The sequence below is a fragment of the Nelumbo lutea genome, chromosome 6 (assembly GCF_056320005.1).
Source record: "Nelumbo lutea isolate HS-2025 chromosome 6, American lotus-T2T, whole genome shotgun sequence".
NCBI lineage: Eukaryota > Viridiplantae > Streptophyta > Magnoliopsida > Proteales > Nelumbonaceae > Nelumbo > Nelumbo lutea.
Genome location: NC_142689.1, coordinates 692501 through 713542, shown reverse-complemented (window position 1 = coordinate 713542; position 21042 = coordinate 692501). Strand labels below are relative to the sequence as shown.

Sequence of the window (21042 nt, the reverse complement as noted above, 5' to 3'; positions counted from 1 at the left end):
AAAAGAGAAACTGGACAACAAGTTGATTTGCACTCCCTATGTGTCTACAAAAGGACAACTGGCCGATGTGCTTACTAAAGGGCTCAATAGTACAGACTTTCGGAGAATTATAGCCAAGCTGGGAATGGAGGATCTCTATTCACTAGCTTGAGGGGGAGTGTTGGAAAACGTGGGGTTACTAGTTCAGATATGAAAATAGAATTGTATATATTCCTAGGATTGTGGAAGGATTGATTTATAAAGTTTTTTCTTTCTATTTCTTTCTTTCTATTTTTGTACTTTCTATTTTTTCTTCTTTCTATTTTCTTTTCTTTCTATTTTTCTTTCTTTCTATTTATTGCAGTAGCTTACTATATAAATAGGCCCATTGGCAATAGAATGAAACATATCGGTATTCTACCATTCCAAAACAAGGAGGTCAGCATGGCCATGGTAGTGGTGGTGGACCCATGTATGGTCGTGGTGGTGGTGGCATGTATAATCGTGGTGGTGGTCATGTTGGAGGACGAGACTCAAGGGGAGCCCGTGGTAGGGGACGCGGTAATACTCAGAGAAGGTGTACTCATTGTGGTAAGGAGGAACATACTATCAACTTTTGCTATGATCTACATGGCCCACCTTCAACCTGGGCAAATCATGTAGCTGTAAATAGTGGTAGCTCAATACAAGAATCTCAAGTTACTGATCAGATCCCCACTACATCTATAGATGCTTCCAGAAAGGAGATGGTGAGTGTTTCACGGGATGAGTATGAGCGGTTCATTCAGGGTACATCTCAATAGAACATGGCTACCCTTGCACACACAAGTATGGTTTGCCTGGCATCCACACCTTCCCGTTGGATTATAGATTTTGGAGCTTCCGATTATATGATTGGAAACTCCAGGTTTGTTTTCATCCATTTCTCCGTCCTCCACTTCCCAATTTGTTACTCTTGCAAATGGCTCTACATCAGCCATACGTGGTGTTGGTAATGTTGACACTGACTCATTATCCCTCTCCTCAGTTTTATATGTTCCCAAGTTTCCCTTTAACCTGATGTCTGTTAGTAAATTGACTAAATCTCTTAATTGCTCAATAACTTTTTACCCTTCCTCTCGTGTGTTTTAGGATCTCAAGACGGGGATGAAGATTGGTGGAGGGCATGAAGCTAGGGAACTGTATTATCTTGATGGAGGTGGTTCGGCAACAACCCTTCAATCATCTCTCTCCCCTCATAAGTGGCACTACAGACTTGATCATCCATCTCTTAGAGCTCTTTAGTTACTTGTTCCGTCGTTGAGTCATCTTTCTAATTTAAATTGTGATTCGTGTCAGTTTGGGAAACGTCATCGTGTCTCCTTTAGTCCTAGAGTTGATAGTCGTACATCGAGTCCTTTTTCTTTAGTCCATTCGGACATTTGGGGTCCAAACAGAGTAGTGTCTTATAATGGTTACAAGTACTTCGTAATTTTTGTTGATGATTATTCAAGGATGACATGGCTTTACTTTATGAAAGAAAAGAGTGAATTGTTTTCTATCTTCCAGAAATTTTATGCTGAAATTCACAATCAATTTGGTGTACATATTAAAATTTTTCGTTCTGATAATGGCCACGAGTATTTTTCCACACCCATTCAAGAATATTTGGAACAACATGGCATTATCCATCAAGCCTCGTGTACCTACACCCCTCAACAAAATGGGGTGGCTGAAAGAAAAAACCGTCACCTTTTGGAAACTACTTGGTCCCTCTTACATTAGATGAATGTCCCCAAACCCTTTTGGAGTGATGCTATACTTACATCCTGCTTTCTTATTAACTGCATGCCCATGTCTATCCTTGAAGGTCAGTCCCCTTTCTCTGTTCTGTTTCCCACGTTGTTTCCTTTTCCCCTTTCTCCTAGAGTGTTTGGATGCGTGTGTTTCATTCATAATCTTGGGCCTGGAATGGACAAGTTAGATGCTAGATCCACTAAGTGTGTCTTTCTTGGCTATTCTAGGACTCAAAAAGGGTATAGGTGTTATAATCCTCATTCTCGGCGTTCTTTTGTGTGTTTTGATGTTACATTTTTTGAGTATGTTCCTTTCTTCTCCGGGTCGGATACTTCTCTATTGCCATAACCCCCTCTTCCAGTTCCTGTTGAGGATCCTGTTCCTCTTGTTCTAGTTATGACCTAGTCTTTGCCTCTAGTGCAGCTACCTGAGAGAGGACCACCTATCCGGCAAGTGTATACACAACGTCAGGCACTGGCTCCTCCCCTAGCTTCGTCATCGTCGACAGATCCGACAGTTGTTCCCACCCCAACCTCAACCCTAAGTTCTGACCTTAATCTTCCTATTGCTTTGCGGAAAGGTAAACACAGTTGCACTCTCCACCCCATTTCCAATTATGTTTCTGTATCTCACCTTTCGGCTTCCCATCGACAGTTTGTTTCTATGTTATCCTTTGTCTCTATTTCCAAGGATGTCTAGGAAACCCTCACTTCTCCAGGGTGGCGCCAAGCAATGGAAGAACTCTTGGCCCTGACTCGTACTCATACATGGGACCTCACCACTCTTCCGCCTGGTAAGCATGTTGTTGGCTGTAAGTGGGTGTACACGGTTAAATACTTACCTGATGGGAGTGTTGAACGGTTGAAAGCTCAGTTAGTTGCCAAAGGTTATTCACAACAGTATGGTATTGATTACACAGACACCTTCTCTTTGGTTGCCAAAATTGGGTCGGTTCGTGTTCTGATTTCTCTTGCTGCTATGTTTGGTTGGCCCCTACTTCAGCTTGACATCAAGAATGCTTTTTTACATGGTGATCTTCTTGAGGAGGTGTACATGGAGCAACCACTAGGGTTTATTGCTTAGGGGGAGGGTGAAAAGATATGCATACTTAAGAAGGCTATTTATGGACTTAAACAATCTCCCCGTGCATGGTTTGGGAGATTTAGTGAAGTGGTGAAGAAGTTTGGAATGAAACAGTGTCAGGTTTACCATTCCATATTCAGCTATGAATCAAATGCTGGGAAGATTCTCTTGGTGGTATATGTAGATGACATTGTTATTACAGGCAGTGACAGACCGGGGATTGACAGGTTGAAGACTTACTTGCATGATCACTTCTAGACAAAGGATGTTGGCAAATTAAGATACTTCCTAGGGATAGAGGTTGCGAGGTCCAAGAATGGTATTAATCAGTGCCAGAGGAAATATGTTCTTGATCTGCTAGAAGAAACTGGGTTGTTGGGTGCCAGATCAGCTGAAACACCTATGGAACTGAATGTTAAATTGGGTAGTGATACAAGTGAGGAGTTTGAGGATCTAGGAAGGTACAGAAGGTTGGTGGGTAAGCTTAATTACCTAATCATCACTCGACCTGATATCTCATTTGCGGTCAGTGTAGTGAGTTAGTTTATGCAGAACCCTCGAATCCCACACTGGGAGGCAGTCCTAAGGATTGTGAGGTATTTGAAGGGTGCCCCATGTCGTGGTTTGTTATATAAGATTGGAGGAAGTCTTGAGATAGAGGGATACACGGATGCTGATTGGGCCGGGTCCATATTTGATAGAAGATCCACTACAAGGTATTGCACTTTTCTTGGTGGGAACTTAGTGACATGGAAGAGTAAGAAGCAGACAATGGTAGCAAGAAGTAGTGCATAGGCTGAATATAGGGCTATGGCACACACAACATGCAAACTAGTGTGGTTGAAGCATCTCCTAGAGGAGATGGGATACTTGATTGACACTCCTATGAAGCTATACTGTGATAATCAATCTGCAGTTCATATCTCCTCTAATCCAGTATTTCATGAAAGGACAAAGCATATAGAAGTGGATTGCCACTTTGTATGTGAGAAGGTGCTTAGTGGAGTGATAAGTACAACATATGTGAACACAGGAAATCAATGTGCAGATCTGTTTACCAAATGTTTGAATCAGGGAGGAGTGGACTACATATGTAACAAGCTGGGACTTATGACATATACATACCAGCTTGAGGGGGAGTGTTAGAGCCGATTGCACAAGGGTAGTATAGTCCTTTTATGTTTAGTTATATATGTATTGTTCAGCTGATGTGGCTCTTACTTAAGTGAGGGCACAATGGTAATTCTTGTAATATCTTAGAAGAGTATAAATAAAAGAAGGGTCGACTAGAGGGATTTGAAAATTTTCTCTCTAGTTCGGCTGTGACCTTTTCTCCTCCTTCTTCTCCTTCTCTCTCTTATTCTCCTCTTTCTTCTGATCTGAACTTATATGAACATCTAGTCTGAGTTTTATCAGAGATAAAGCCTCTCATCTCCTACCCATTCACTCATTTTTCATTTACAACTTTGCCCAAAACATTTAATCTCTCCCCTACCCCTTGTTTAGCTAGATAGTCAACCATGCTATTTGCTTCTCTTTGCACCCCTCTCACTTTATATCATTAGTTAGCTACTTAAACATTTTTAATTCATTTCTGTAAACCCATAAAGCATTGTCTTTATTCTGTAGCCAACCCATCACCAATTGTGAATCTCCTTCAATGATCACTTTATTCATATTCATAACCTTTGCTCTTTGCACACCCTCCATTACAGCCATTATATCTGCCCTTAATGAGTCTCCAATACCAATTGGTCCTGAGAATAGCACAATGATGTAACCGGCTTCGTTCCTAAAAGTGCCTCCTACTCCTAAATGGCCTGAATTTCCTCTACTACTCCCATCAAAATTAAGTTTATGAACCCTCTTTCTTGTGACATCCCATTCTTGAGGATTATGTCTTTTCTTAGTGAGGACCTTGTCACTTCCATCTTCTAATATTATTATCTGTTGAGAATACTGAGAACAACTCTAAAAACTTCAGCCATTGAACCAATCTGATGGTTATGCATTTGATAATGACTTCCCTGAGTTTCTCTTTCTCCTTAAATATTCTTGCATTTCTTCTCTCCATATTTAACATTTATATCTTGCTAACCTTAGGAGTGCCCATGAATGGTGAAACAGGATTCATGTAGCCAACCCCATATGGTTGGGATAAGGCTTGGATGATGAAATGTTATATTGGGTGTGTATTGTGTCTGACATGGGTACACTAGGCATGTACTGCTACCCAGGTACCAATGGTCAAAAGCAGTCCTGTATAACATGATTTCATGTTTTCTACAAATGATGATAACTGCATCATTTTTTCCTTAATTTAGAAAATTCCCAGAAAGAAGGGTTCACCTCATGGTTCAAAGTACCAACACGCCTCTGTGTATCGGCAGAGGCGTATTGGTACTTAGATACACGCGGAAACATGGTTTTTTTAGTTTTTTTTTTCAAAATTTGGTTTGGAGAGTTAAATACATGTATTTTTTATTAAAAAAGAGTGGGGTCCCGAAACACCTGTAAACAGGCGTATTGGGACCCAAAAGATATGATATGATACGCCCGCTACAGGGCGTATTGTATCAAAAATTTGAACCTTGGTTCACCTTGCCAATGTAGCAATGGCTTTGGGCTGAAATATGTGCCGTAAATAGATGGCGGGGAGGAAAACACATGGGGCCCTTTTGTCCATCAACATGGTGCCATATGAAGGGGCCCTTTGTCATTTAGACTTCTCTACATGATATATGGGATAAACATGAAAGCTATGAAATCACTGCTTCTGTTACCTGCACAATTGCCTGTGCACAGAGCTTCCCAGACAAAACAGCACCTTCCATTGAAGCCAAGTACTTCTGCTTTGTGTAGTCACCAGCCAGATAGAACCCTTCTATAGGAGATCTCTGTATGGGGCGGCATGGTTCACAATTAGGAACTGTTTTATAAACCGACCTGAACAGAAACATGCAAAATATATTTTTTAGGATTTTTCTATATTGATCAAACAAATAACAAACTTGTATTTTGAACTGATGTAATATATGTCTAAGCTGTATCCAAATGCACTATTTAGACAGTTCTAAAGGTAAAACTTAGTCAGCATTACATAGCATATTATCAATGACTAATAAAAAATTTACAGGCATACCCCACTAAATCTGACACTTTGAGAAAGCATGATACTGGATCCATATTGATACCAAATACTTTTAGAAACTCATTAGCTATGAGACAGCACACCAAGATCTAAACAATAATAATAAATGTGAAATAGATTGCAAAAAGTAACAAATAAGCAAATTTCTAACCATCCGTGCAGCAGCATAGACCCGGTAAGCCAACACTAACCTAGATCACAGCATAAATGCATCATATGCGAAATTTAACTGGAGAACTACTCATGTATAGTGGGGGTTCAAAGTCTGAATGTCAACTATATTAGAAAATTCTTACTGACATGAATGTACATTCATTCAAATATAGAACTTCCTCATTCCTGCACCTCATCATGCATATCACCATATATTAACCACCCTTGACATTCATACTGATGGTCCCTATCTTGAATGTACCAGATTTCATATTAGATATTTGGACAAAATGGATGATCTTCGTAAGGAATGCAAACAAGATACAATTTCCTCCTAGTCAACAGAAAGTTTCTAATTGGATTGCTTTGGCTCTAACCGTGGTGTTTTAACAACGTGATACTTCAAAATCTTGGCTTTGCTTTGATCTGCAGATATTTCATCTGGAAAGAGTTTTTCAAGCTCCTTCATGGTAGCTTCAATAATTTCCGAATCACTGCAAGAGATCCAGTCCTTGGCAGGTGCAAAAACCAATTCCAGCATGGATCTGTTTGGGTCATAATACTCCTGCATGAAATATATTATGAATGGAACATTAGATCTGATTCACTCATCTAGTTTTACTTAAGGTTTGAAAGTCACGCACAATTGTCATTATCCAAAATATTGGAACTGGTTCAGGAATGAAGTTCAGCCTGCTGCGGTGCAGCCTCAATTCCATACCACAATTATGTTAGATAAAAGTGTCTTCCTTTTAGTAAATCAATATTTTGCTCTCTTTTACATTTCAGGAAAGTCATATGTAAAAGAGTGAGTATATGTAGCTTACATTAGTGGTAACAAATTTTAGGTATTCTATTTAGGTCTTCCTTATGAGCCAAGTATTAAGATTGACAAATATATAAAAACATGTTAACTGTCATTTTCTTAAATTTAGAAAAAATATATATTTTTTGTGGGCAACTAGTCAGCCTCCTGGAAATGACAAATCAAAACATCATCTTGGGAGAATGAGATGATTAGTTGTCATTTCACTGCATTGCCAACACTTTTTTCCATAAAGTTTCCAGTATACAACTTTTACTTTGCGGATGATGGAGGGAAAAAACCAGAGATACAAGGTATTCCAGAAGTATTATGCTTCTTCTGGAGGAATAAAAGTGATGTAGATGGATTTCAGTGAGCATCGAATAAAAGTAGATGTAAATCAGTCCTCAAAAATTAGGTGTAAATTTGAAAATTAGAGAGAAAAAGGAAGAAGAAAAGTAAGAGCAGCAGTACAAGAGAAGAAGATGGCGAAAAGAGGAAGAAGAAGAAGAAAGGTTCGAATTATTCTTCCCTTTCTTCTCTAATCCTTTTTATTAATAATTAATGTTAGTAATTACAAGTATGCCCTTAAGTGGGCGACTAGCTAGGTAGTAACATAAAGAAATAACAGGCCCATTAAGAGAGGCCCATTAGCTAACAAGAAAAAGAAAAGATATTACAAGAGAAGATACTAGGACCCATTCGGCCCGGCCTCTTTACACCCCCTCAAGCTGAGCATAGATGTCAATCATGCCCAACTTGCTTATATAGTGTGTCATTTTCCCTCTTGGAACTCCCTTGGTCAAGATATCAGCCAATTGTTCGTCTGATGTGATGAATGTGAAACAAACTTCTCCTGAAGAAACTCTTTCCCTTATAAAATGTCTATCAACCTCAATGTGCTTAGTTCTGTCATGTTGAACAGGATTATGTGCAATATCGATAGCTGCTTGGTTTTCATAGTAGAGCATCATTGCCTTCTCGTAGTCAACCCCCAATTCTTCTAAAAGGGATCGTAGCCACAATAGTTCTAACACACCATGTGCCATTGCCTTGTATTCTGCTTCAGTTGAGGATCTAGCAACTATAGACTGTTTCTTACTCCTCCATGACACAATGTTCCTAGCGACCAAAGCACAATAACCTAAGGTGGATTTCTTATCATCAATACATCCTGCCAAATCAGCATCAGTGAAAGCTTCCGACTTCATGTGTCAATTTTTGGCAAATAGAATACCTTTCCCTGGAGTACCTTTCAAGTAACACAGAACCCTTTCTGCAGCAGCTAAATGAGTATCTCTGGGATAATGAATAAATTGACTAATAATGCTTACTGTATAGGAAATGTCTGGCCAAGTCATGCAAAGATATAACAACTTCCCAAGCAGTCTCTGAAACACCCCCTTATTAGATAAAAGGTCACCATCTATAGCAGAAAGCTTATGATTGGGATCAACAGGAGTGGAGATTGGTTTAGCTCCAAGTTTACCAGTTTCAGCAAGGAGGTCAATGACATATTTACGTTGAGAAGTGAAGATACCATCCTTAGATCTAGCAACTTCAATGCCCAAAAAATACCGAAGATCTCCCAAATCTTTGATCTCAAATTCAGAGTTAAGAAATCTATTTAGTTTATTGACCTCTTGAGTGTCATTACTCGTGACCACAATATCATCAACATAAACTATCAAAAAGGTCACCAGAGAGCCATTTCTCTTCAAGAACAGGGTATGATCAGATTGAGTTTGTGTGTGACCAAAGGAGACAAGAGCAGCCCTGAACCTTTTAAACCAAGCCCGAGGAGATTGTTTGAGACCATAAATAGATTTCTGCAGTTTACACACCTTGCCTTGCATTTTCTTCCCATACACCCCTGGAGGCAAAGACATAGAGGTCTCTTCATGTAGGTCTCCATTCAAGAAGGCATTTCTAACATCAAACTGGTGTAGGGGCCAATCAAAAGTAGCGGCTAGAGATAACAAAACCCGGACTGAGGTCATCTTAGCTACAGGAGCAAATGTCTCAAGATAGTCAATACCATACATCTGAGTGTAGCCTAGCAACCAGCCTAGCCTTAAACCTCTCAATAGATCCATCAAAGTGATATTTAATGGTAAACACCCATTAACAACCCACTGGTTCCTTCCCTTTAGGCAAGTCAACAATATCCCAGGTATGGTTCTTATGCAAAGCATCCAGTTCAGCCATCATAGCATCTCTCCATTCAGGATTAGATAAGGCTTCCGGTACGGACCTAGGTATCACATGGAAAGAAACAAAAGCAAGAAAATAGTAGTAGGAAGGAGAGAGAAGGCCGTAAGATAGGTGTTTGGAGATACAATGGGCTGTACACTTCCCCTTGCCCTTGTGGAGAGCAATAGGAAGGTCAAGGTCTGAGAAAGATGTAGATGGGTCAGAAGAAGGCTGACCTGTTACCTCAGTAATGATGGGAGGAGCAAGAGGCTCTTTTGTAGGAATGAAAACAACCTGCCCATGTCTGAATCTGTGCCTTTGGTACCACCTTTGGAGAACAGGATGAGGAGGAATTATAGGAGAATGAGGTGGAGGAGGAGGAGGAACAGGAATATCGGAGGTAGGTCCAGTGGGAGAAGTAGACACTTCATGAGAGGACTCAAGAGGAATGGGAAGAGGAATAGTTGGACACATAGCAAAGGGCTCTTCAGATTTCTCCCCCTCAGGAGAAATACTAAAGAAAGGAGTCAACTCAACAAATGTGACATCCCGAGATACAAAGCGGGTGCCACTAACTGGACAATCCTTCTGCTCTCTTCACTACTTACCAAGGCATATGCTTGTGACAGTGAGACACTATCCTTGGATAAAATATTTCGTTTTGTAATATCATACTCTGGGTTTAGTCCAGTTAAGAACTTAAACATCCTGTTTCTCTCAACCAGTTTTCTGTAGGTCTCTGCATCATTAGTGGTGTCCCAGATTACAACTTCTATCAAATCTATTTCTTGCCACAAAGACTTCAGTGTTGAGAAGTATACAACTAAAGGTTTCTCCCCCTGTCTTAAATTCTTCACATCACTTCTCAACTTGTAAGCTCTAGCCACATTTAATTTTTGGGAATAGGTTTCAACAACACTATCCTAGATTTCCTTTGCTGAATTCATCCACAAATAGTGCTGACTAATCTGTGGCTGCATTGAGTTCACAAACCACCCAATAACAGTATAATTTTCTTGCATCCACTTCTCATAAGATGGATCATTTTCTGAGGGAGCCTTTTTGCTCCTGGAGATAAAACCCCACTTTCCTCTACTACAGATATGAATCTTTACCGGTTGTGACCATGCCAGATAATTAGTTCCATCCAGCTTGACTGTAGTCACAGTCAGTAAAGAGTCAACAGAGTCTCCCGGAACTTGCCCGGATTCAACAACATTCTTGTTTTCAATCTCTGAGGAGTTCATCTCTTTAAACACTTCAAAAAGATTTCAACCAACTTCAAAAGACACCAAATGAAGATAGAACAAGGACTGTGTTGAGCCTACCTCTATGCAGCAGTTGTTAGACAGTCTTGTATGCCCTTAGCTTCAATCGGATTTGATGTACTTTTGTTATTTAGTGGAAATAAGTTAAAGTGCATGTTTGATTCATGTTGTTTGGTATAATTCTATGTAAGACCCTAAAACTGGACACTTATAGAAACTTGTGTTAGTTTTAAATGTTCACAGCCATTGGATAAGTCTGGGGACACCAAAGAGGTGTGGGGTCATGCTAAGAAATTGTATTATGGTTAGGATAATACAACTAGGGTATATCAACTGTATCAGGAATACTTCAATTTGCAACAGGGAAATCAGAGCCTTGAGGAGTACTATGCCAGTATGAGAAATATCTGTAATGAGTTAAATGTCTATCATCCTCTCACTTCTGATGTCAAGGTTCAGCAACAGAGAGAGCAGCTTGATGGGACTCGGTTTTTGGTGGCGCTGAAGTCTGAGTATGAACCAGTACGAGCCCAGATACTAGGAGGATCTGCCCTTCCATCTTTAGAGGAGGTGTTTGCTCGTCTTCGAAGGACTTCCATTGGATCTATGGAAAACTCTAATATCTCAGATAAATCAGCATTTGTAGTGTCGAGAGGTCGAGGTGGCAAAAGTGGGGCTCGGGGAGCCTAGCCTGGCCGTGGTGGCAGTAGTGGTCCAGTGTATGGCCGGAGTGGTAGTGGTGGATCTATACATATCCGTGGTGGTGGTCGTACTAGAGGCAGAGATTCAGGGGGAGCTCGTGGTAGAGGACGTGGCTTGGGTCCACGGAGGTGTACTCATTGTGGTTTGGATGGACATAACTACTACTATGCCTTACATGGTCCACCCTCGACGTGGGCCAACCATGCCATGACTAGTGACACCAGTTCCAGCTTTAGACAGGAGAACCGGTCAACTGACTAGATGCCTTCTACCTCTTTAGATGGTCTAGGCAAGGAGATGGTGAGTGTTCCTCGTGATGAGTATGAAAGGTTTGTTCAATCCACGTCGCATCAGAACACAACTACCTTTGCACACTTAGGTATGGCTTGTTTGGCATCCACACCCAACCCCTGGATTATTGACTCTGGAGCCTCCGATCACATGACGGGAACTCCAGGTGTGTTTTCATCTCTCACTCATTGCTCAACATCACAATCTGTTATCCTTGCTAATGGCTCCACATCATCTATTCGTGGTGTTGTTAATGTTGACCTAGACCCTGTATTCCTATCCTCTGTTTTATATGTACCTAAGCTTCCATTTAATCTTATGTTTGTTAGTAAGCTGATCAAGTCCCTTAATTGCTCCATTACATTTTACCCCTCTATGTGTGTTTTTCAGGATCTCAAGATGGGGATGCAGATTGGTGGAGGGCATGAAGCCGGTGGACTGTATTATCTTGATGGTGGTGGAAGAACGTCAATGGCCCTTCAGTCATCTATTTCTCCTCTCCAGTGGCATTGTAGATTTGGTCATCCTTCACTAAAAGTGCTGAAGTCCTTGGTCCCTTCATTGAATCGTGTCAATTTGGGGTGTTCTAGATTGGTTATCTTGATGGTGGTGGAAGAAAGTGCTGAACGTCGACGTCAACTTTCTGTTCTAGATTGTGAGTCGTGTCAATTTGGGAAACACCATCGTGTTCCCTTTAGTTCTAGGGTTGGTAACCGTGTGTCGAGTCCTTTTTCTTTAATTCACTCAGATGTTTGGGGTCCTTATAAAGTGATGTCGTATAATGGATACAAATATTTTGTTAATTTTGTTGATGACTTTTCAAGAATGACGTGGCTCTATTTAATGAAAGAAAGAAGTGAATTATTTTCCATCTTCCAGAAATTTTATGCTGAGATCCGCAATCAATTTGGTGTTTACATCAAAACTTTCCGTTATGATAATGGCCGTGAATACTTGTCTCCATCTTTTCAAGAATACTTGGACCAACATGGCATTATACACCAAAATTCATGTACCTACACCCCACAACAAAATGGGGTTGCTGAGAGAAAGAACCGACATCTTGTAGAAACGACACGCTCACTCATGCACCACATGAATGTTCCCAAACCCTTTTGGAGTGATGCAATGCTCACCTCTTGTTTCTTAATTAATCGGATGCCCACGTCTATTCTTGATGGTCGTTCTCCTTTTAGTGTCTTGTTCCCCAACATGTCTCCATTTCCGCTTCCTCCTCGGGTATTTGGGTGTGTCTGCTTCGCCCATAATCTGGGTCCCGGGACTGACAAGTTAGATGCACGATCCCTTAAGTGTATCTTCCTTGGCTATTCCCGGACTCAGAAAGGGTACAAGTGTTACCATCCCAGTTCTCGTTGTTCCTTGGTATGTACTGATGTTACTTTCTTCGATTCTACTCCGTTCTTCCTAGGGTCCGGTGATGTTGCTTCCTCCACATCATCTCCTTCTCTTCCCCTTCCTGTGGCTGATCCTCCTCCTCTGGTTCCAGTCATGCCTACGTTCTTGCCTCTGGTGCCACTGTTCGTTGACCGTCCACCTATCCGTCACGTGTATACACATCGCCCACGTGTATTGGCTGCGACTCCTCCGGCTTCATCATTGCCAACAGATCTAGCTCCAGATCCGATACCAGCCTCCGACTTTGATCTTCCTATTGCCTTACGGAAAGGTAAACGCACCTGCACCCTTCACCCTATTTCCAATTTTGTTTCCCTTACTCACCTCTCCGCCTCCCATCGCCAATTCATCTTTTTGTTATCCTCAGTGGTTGTTCCTAAGGATATCCAGGAAGCCCTTACCTCTCTAGAGTGGTGCCGTGCTATGGAAGAAGAGCTCTCTGCCCTCCATCATAATCACACTTGAGACCTCACCGCTCTTCCTCTTGGAAAGCAGGCTGTCGGTTGTAAGTGGGTGTATACCGTTAAGTACTTGCCAGATGGTCGTGTTGAGCGCCTGAAGGCGCGACTGGTTGCAAAAGGGTACTCCCAAACCTATGGCATTGACTACACAGAGACATTCTCCCCGGTTGCTAAGATAGGGTCAGTTCGTGTTGTCATCTCCCTTGCAGCTATGTATGATTGGCCTCTATATCAGCTAGATATCAAAAATGCCTTTTTGCATGGTGATTTGCTCGAGGAGGTCTACATGGAGCAACCACCAGGGTTTGTTGCTCGGGGGGAGGATGGTAAGGTATGCAAAGTTAAGAAGGCTATATATGGACTTAAACAGTCCCCTCGAGCATGGTTTGGTAGGTTCAGTGAGGTGGTCAAGAAGTTTGGTATGAAACAGTGCCAAGTTGATCACTCTGTCTTTAGTCACGACTCTCCGACAGGCAAAATACTACTGGTGGTGTATGTAGATGATATCATTGTGACTGGGAATGATAAAATGGGCATTGACAGATTGAAGGCATTCCTATAGGAACACTTTTAGACAAAGGACCTTGGCAAATTGAAATACTTTTTGGGCATAGAGGTAGCAAGATCTAAGCATGGCATTAATTTGTGTCAGAGGAAATATGTGCTTGATTTACTGGAAGAAATAGGTTTGTTGGGTACTAAACCGACTGAGACACCTATGGAAACAAATACGAGGCTAAGTAGTGATATAGGTGAAGTATTTGAAGACCCTGGCAGATACCGACGACTTGTAGGCAAACTAAACTATCTAACCATTACTCGACCAGATATTTCATTTGCGGTTGGTGTGGTGAGTCAGTTCATGCAGAAACCTTTGGTCCCACATTGGAATGCAGTGCTAAGGATTGTGAGGTACTTGAAAGGAGCTCCTGGCCGTGGTTTGCTGTACAAAAGTGGCGGAAAACTGGAAGTAGAAGGATACACCGATGCTGATTGGGCAGGTTCTATGTCGGATAAACGGTCTACCACAGGCTATTGCACCTTTTTGGGGGGTAACCTGGTAACGTGGAAAAGTAAGAAGCAAACAGTTGTGGCAAGAAGCAGTGTAGAAGCAGAATATAGGGCCATGGCACATACTGCTTGTGAATTAGTGTGGCTAAGGAACGTTCTACAGGAGATAGGATATGACATCAGTACTCTAATGAATCTCTATTGTGACAATCAGGCAGCGGTTCATATCTCTTCCAATCCGGTGTTTCATGAAAGAACCAAGCACATCGAAGTTGACTGTCATTTTGTGAGAGAGAAGGTGCTGAATGGAGTGATAGAGACTGCATATGTTAATACGGGAAACTAGTGGGCAGACTTGTTTACAAAAGGTTTGAGTCGGGGGAGAGTGGACTACATATGTAACAAGCTGGGATTATATGATATATACTCATCAGCTTGAGGGGGAGTGTTAGTGAAGGGGTATTTCGGTCTTTGCACCTATTGAGAATGCTGATGTGTACTATTATGTTAGTTCGAGTGCCTCTTACTTAAATAAGGGCACTTATGTCTTTTCCAATTATATTAATAATATAATAACAGGTCTGGCCGAAACTAGGGTTGACTTTTTCCTAATTCGAACCAGACCTTTTCTCTTCTTCTTCCTCTTTCGTCCTTCTTCTTTCCTCTCTTCCTTCTTGCTGTTTACTTTACTTTTCAGTTAACAAACAAAACAGACTTCTAGGGCAGGCCGAACTTGAACAAAAAAAAAGGAGACCAATGATCTGGCCACCCCCTTCACTTATTATTTATATTAAAAATAATAGAGCAGTACAAAGACAACTATGCCCTTATAGGGTGGCAAGACATAAAACAGCATATATAAGACACATAAACATTATAAAATTTGGACTCACATAACTACTGTGGTTCTCACCTCCTATCTAACAACTAACATAAAACATCTACTCATAAAAAACATCATAAAACTAATTAAGCTTCAACAAGTTCCATATCTGACACCTTGTCTAGGCATGTCCTAGTCATATCTAGGTAACATAGTATAAAAGTTGTCAATAAAAGAGTCTTTTAAACATGTGGCAAGGTCTTTTAGCTGGAATTTTTTCTATGAGCAAATGTGGGGAGGGGAACATGGAGATTCCTTTCAAGCTCTGAAATAAGTTGCCACAAGAAGATTCATAGAACATTCAGGAACACTCACTAAATGACCCAACTAAAAAATACCATGTACTTCAAGAAAATTTTTCGTGAAGAAATAATTCGTTAACCACCTTACCTTACATGTTACAGACATGTCAGCATAAACACTCAAAAGGGGACTTCTGCAATAAAAAAAAGATAATAAATAAATCCAGTATTAGATGAATGAAATTCATCTAGAAATGGCAAAATACTCCCAAGACTCAAAATGGCAAAACTAGAAAAATAGCCAACCCATATTACTACAAGAACAATCCTTAGGCTGACAATTCACACAAACCCTTACAGTAAAGCTCCTAACCTAGAGAACGTCAATAGACCAAAATCAGGCACTAAAAAGATGATGCATAAGAACATTGATGATTAAAAAACCAAGCAAAAAAAAGAAACATGTGCCTTAAGGTGGGAAAAGGGATGTCCATCTCAACTAATGTCATACGACAAGAACTGTGGGTTGAAACACATCAAACTTTAGTCACGCATGAGAAATCTTCTCAAGCACCTGATTGGTTGATACTACCTACATTTTTCTGCAAATTTGTGATGCATAGATCACATATAATCTCAGTCCATTTTTTTGGACAACCCATTAGTTTATACCAGCAATTATCTTGAATTATTTTCTGGTCCAAATGTGAATCTAGACAATGTGCAACTTGGTTTGGCTCAGGTATGCAATATCAGAAAGATTTGGTGAAATTTCCCTGTAATCTCCCATTTTTCTGGAGGCAATACAAAATATTGCAAGGATATTTTTTTCCTAGTATATCTAACGTATTTCTGATATATTGATGATATTTCAAATTTCATTGATAAACTATGCTTTTAAGATTGAAGGGATTGTGAAAGCAATGTATTCAGGGCCAATTGGTGAAGAAGATTCTATAAGGGCTGAAGTAACTCTACAGTTATTCACAACTCAAAAGAAGATGCCTTTATTAAGAGTTCCTAGCTGACCTGCTGAAAAGTAGATGATCATATGTATTCTTCAATTTCCTATCAAACCTGCGTGTATTCAACCACAAGAAAGCATTCAAATGTCAGTTAAAGGTATCGAAAACAGCAGCATCAAAAATAGTTTGTCAAACATTGAAGAGTTGATATTGGCATACTGATTAGGAAAAGTGGGCCAAACACCAAAAATCACAAAAGAGAACACCACCAAATATCAAGGTTCATGACAAGGCATCTTAGGCCAACAAAAAAGTGGGCTTAACTTGTATTTTTCTGGACAGTGATTTTTGGCCAATTAAACCAAACCGTATGGTGGCCTACTCAGTTCAATCTCCCATTGGATTTTCCACCTAAATAAACACGATTTGCAATCTGCATAATCTTTCTGTAGTGCATGTAGGTTGGGTTTGATGTGTTCAGCCATGCAGTTCACATGGATGATGTCATACATCAGGATGCAATAATGAATTTTCGAATTGTTAATTTAGTTTTAATTTAAACTGGAATTTTAACGTTTTATACATGTAAATGAGATCTATCCTTTCATTCAGTGTTTTAAAAGGCGTGGAAGGCGTGTGCGCTTCCAGGCGTATGCCAGAGGCACCCCCAAAATGCCCTGAGGCATATGCTAGAGGCGCTGACACCTCTGAGGCGTATGCCTGACGTTTTTTTTCATGAGGCATGCTAAAGGCGTACGCCTCATGCACACCTCATGTAAAATGACAGAAAAAAAAGGAAAGGAAGGAAAAGGAAAAGAAAGGGAAGGGGAAGAAAAAGAAAGAAAGAAAAGAAAAGGAAAGGGAAGGGAAGGGAAGATAAGGGGAAAGAAAGTGGGCTGGGGGCTTCCTCTTCTTTCAACTAGTGCTATGCATCTTCATTTTTCTTAATATAAAGGATTTTTATTAAAAATAAAGAAAAATGAGATTTTTCTTCCTCTTCTTCCTCCCCATCCCCCCTCCTCTTAAGGAGGCGTACGCTTCCTTGTGTTTGGGAGGCTTATGCCTCTTACGTTTTGAACTATGACTCATGCCTCTAGGTAGTGGAACACCTCGTGTCATGCCACCGCGCTTTAAAACATTGCTTTCATTTTGTTGTATTGCAACTTTCTATCCTAGAGACGTACTCATTTTAGTTCAATTTATTTATTTATTGTATGTTTCAATAGACTGTTATGTCCCAGAAATTTGGCACGCAGTTCACAGGCTCACAGCAGAACCCAAACCACTAGTACTTCAACAGGGAACTGATATTCATTCAGAAGAAAAGAGGATCACTTACAGTAGGTCGGTTCTTCGAGAGACTGCCGGCTCTCCCAAGCACTCTCAGAATTCTGTACTCAGCAAAAGTCTGTCTTCTCCATCCCCCAAAGCCCCTTCTTATACACATCTTACAGCATAACTGCCTTCCATAATAAATGCCCATTTGGCCGAAATATAAATGCCGCACTCTTCTTATTCCCACTAACAAGCTATAAAACACTGAATGGACACCCCCCCCAAACGGCCGTAGGTTCCACCAGCATTTCCATATCAGCTGACAGAGTGGAAGGAATCACGGGAGAAGAGATATGATTGCCAATTGCCTTCTTGAGTTGCGAGACATGAAAAACAGGGTGAATCCTTGCCTCTGGAGGAAGTTGAAGTTTATAAGCGACCACCAATTCTTTCCACAATAGCAAATGGTCCATAAAATTGAGGGGCAAGCTTTTCATTGGCTTGATGAGCTAGAGACTGCTGGCGATAAGGTCGCACTCATACATACACTGAATCCCCAACCTTCAAATTAACATCACGGCGGTTCACATCAGCCGAGTCTTTCATCTTTTGTTGTGCCAGGTGTAGATGAGCACGCAGCTCCCTGAGTATAGCATCTCGCTGAAGGAGAACAACTTCAACATCAGCATTAGCCGTAGAGCCAATCTCATAGTGGATTAATGGAGGAGGATCACGCCCATAAACCACCTTGAAAGGTGTCATGCCAGCAGTAGTGTGAAAAGAGGTATTATAGCTGTATTCTGCCCATGATATCCAAGAAGACCAGCGGGAAGGGGAATCAGCCGCAAAGCACCTCAAATAAGTCTCCAAACAACGATTAACCACCTCCGACTGTCCATCTATCTAAGGATGGTAAGCTGAGCTACGACACAATTCTGAACCCTGCAGGGTAAAAAGCTTGCGCCAGAAGAAGCTCATAAAGACCTTATCACGATCAGATACAATCGAGCGGGGAATGCCATGTAAACGAACTATGTTGTGCAGGAAGGCCTGAGCAACCGTGAGAGCTGAGAAGGGATGACTGAGAGGGATAAAATGGGCATACTTGGAGAGATGATCGACCACCACCACAATTGTATCAAACCCCTTTGATTTAGGAAAAGCCTTAATAAGGTCCATAGTGTTAGAGTGAGCCGAATAAGGGTAATTTAGTAATCTTATGTCAGTTAAGTACTTTGCTTATGTGGCTGTTTTATTAGAGTACTCTGCCCCACACTTAAGTGAGGGCAGTTTAGTCTTTGTAAGTGTAATTAGAACCTAATAAACACAAGGGGGTCGACTGAATGAAAGACTAATCAGTTCGACTAAACCCTCCTGTTCTCTCTTTCTCTTGTCTTCTTCCTCATCTTCTTCTTCCTTCTTCACTGGTTCGGACTACTGTAGCTGCTCCAAAACATGGTATCAGAGCAAGGTTTCTGACCTGCTTCCGCTTGCAAAGCATCTCAGCTGTGTTCGTGACACCCTCCTCTTCGTTTCTAGTTGGTTAATGGAGAGAGCTGGTTCGCCCTAGGTCTGAGACATCACAGTTCGTTGCTCTCTTCTGCGCACAGTTTTCTTCATCAAGGAAGGTGATTTCAGCAGTGAATGGTTGGCTGATACTCTCAAAGGAAGGTTGGTTATTTAGTCCTCTTGTGTTGCTGGTATTTCTGGGTAGGAACCCTTCAAGAATCAGTTAGTACTGATTAGAACCTAGAGAACTAGGTTCATTGTTGCCCTAAAAAGGGCTGTGTGTGCAGTAGTCGAATGGTGTAGGGCTGCTGTGAGTTGTTGAGTGGTGTTAGGGCTGCTGTAGGTGGCCGAGTGGTGTAAGGTGGAATGCAGTGACCTTGCCAAGCTCCTTGTGGTCGTGTAATGCCCTCTTAAGTGTGTTAAACAAATCTGAACTGGGTGTAGCAGTTTGACTGTGTTGTGGTGCTTGTGATGCGCAATTTTTTCTTATTGAGTGGTTGTAAGAGGGCCTACTGTTGTGTTGTGGTGCTTGTGATGCTTATGTGGGTCGTAGGTGTGTGAAGTCAGCAGTAGTGTAAAGAAGAACAAGTGTGTGCTCCCACTGTTGTGTTTAGGGGCTGCAATAGGTGCTGAAGTATCAAACTGTGAACAACATCAATCAGCTTGTAGCTAAGAAGTAAGGTTAGAGGCAACTGTGAAAGAGTACAATGGCAGCAATAGAAGATGGCTACAATGATCAGAAACCTAATGTGGTAATTTCCTCCGACTACCTAGGGGTACAAATGACCTCAATTAAGCTGAATGGGGAGAACTATGTTCCATGGGCCAAATCAGTGGAAGTGTTTCTCAAGGCAAAGAAGAAAGTAAAGCATGTAAGAGATGAAAAGCCATCGGAGAACTCTCCAGGGTTTGATGATTGGGAGCAAGAAGATGCTCAAATCATGACTTGGCTGTGGAATAGTATGGGACCTAAAATTAGTGCCAACTTCATGTTTCTTGATACGGCTAAGGATATATGGGAGCATGCTAAGAAGCTATATTCTGGACAAGATAACACAACAAGAGTGTATCAGCTTTATCAGGAGTATTTTGATTTACAACAAGGAACCAAAACACTAGAAGAGTACTATGCCAACATGAAGAATATAAGGAATGAACTCAATGTCTATCACCCCCTTACTCCAGATATTAAAGTTCAGCAATAGCAAAGGGAGCAACTAGATGTTACAAGATTTTTAGTGGGGCTGAAGTCGGAATATGAACCAGTTAGACCCCAAATATTGGGGGGCTCTACTCTTCCTACACTTGAGGAAGTATTCTCAAGGCTTCGTAGAATCTCTTTGGGACAGACAGAGAACTCCACACAGTCTGATAGATCAGCACTTGTGACAGCTCGAGGGGTTGGATATAGTACAAGAGGGGGAGGTCATGCTCCCAGAGGAGGCCGTGGCAGTTCCATGATTAGTCGGGGTGGTCGTGACTCAGGGGGAGGCCGTGGCAGAGGGAAGAATAACTCTACAAGGAAATGCACTCATTGTGGTAGAGAGGGACACACAGTGAATTTCTGTTATGATCTACATGGCCCTCCCTCTAAATGGGCTAATCATGCTATAGCGGGTGAGGTTGATATCAGTGACAGTAAACCGGCAGACCGAACTCATCCCACATCTACATCTACCTCTGGGAGGGAAATGGTGAGCGTACCGCGTGATAAGTATGAACGGTTCCTTCAAACTACTTCACAGCATACCACTGCCACACTTGCCCAATCAGGTATTGCTTGCATGTCATCTAAAACCTCTCCCTGGATTATTGACTCTGGAGCCTCAGATCATATGACCGGGACTCCAGGTGTGTTCTCTTCTCTCTCTGAAACCTC

At 41.3% G+C, this 21042-nt stretch overlaps 1 protein-coding gene across 11 annotated transcripts in view; it reads right to left on the bottom strand.

Annotated features, from left to right (window-relative positions):
• PDS3 (phytoene desaturase 3) overlaps positions 1–21042 on the bottom strand; it is a 186409-nt gene that overhangs the window by 7742 nt on the left and 157625 nt on the right. For 6 of the 11 annotated variants that reach the window (XM_088949259.1, XM_088949264.1, XM_088949258.1 and 3 more), the window contains exons 11-14: positions 16444–16491; positions 15563–15608; positions 6520–6707; positions 5622–5784 (exon numbers count right to left, since the gene is read on the bottom strand). In XM_088949259.1, coding sequence (XP_088805385.1) covers positions 5622–5784; positions 6520–6707; positions 15563–15608; positions 16444–16491 — 445 coding nt within the window. Of the gene's footprint in view, positions 1–5582; positions 5785–6519; positions 6708–15562; positions 15609–16443; positions 16492–21042 lie in introns of those variants that run through there. The other 5 variants (XM_088949262.1, XM_088949268.1, XM_088949261.1 and 2 more) reach the window with 2 other exon arrangements.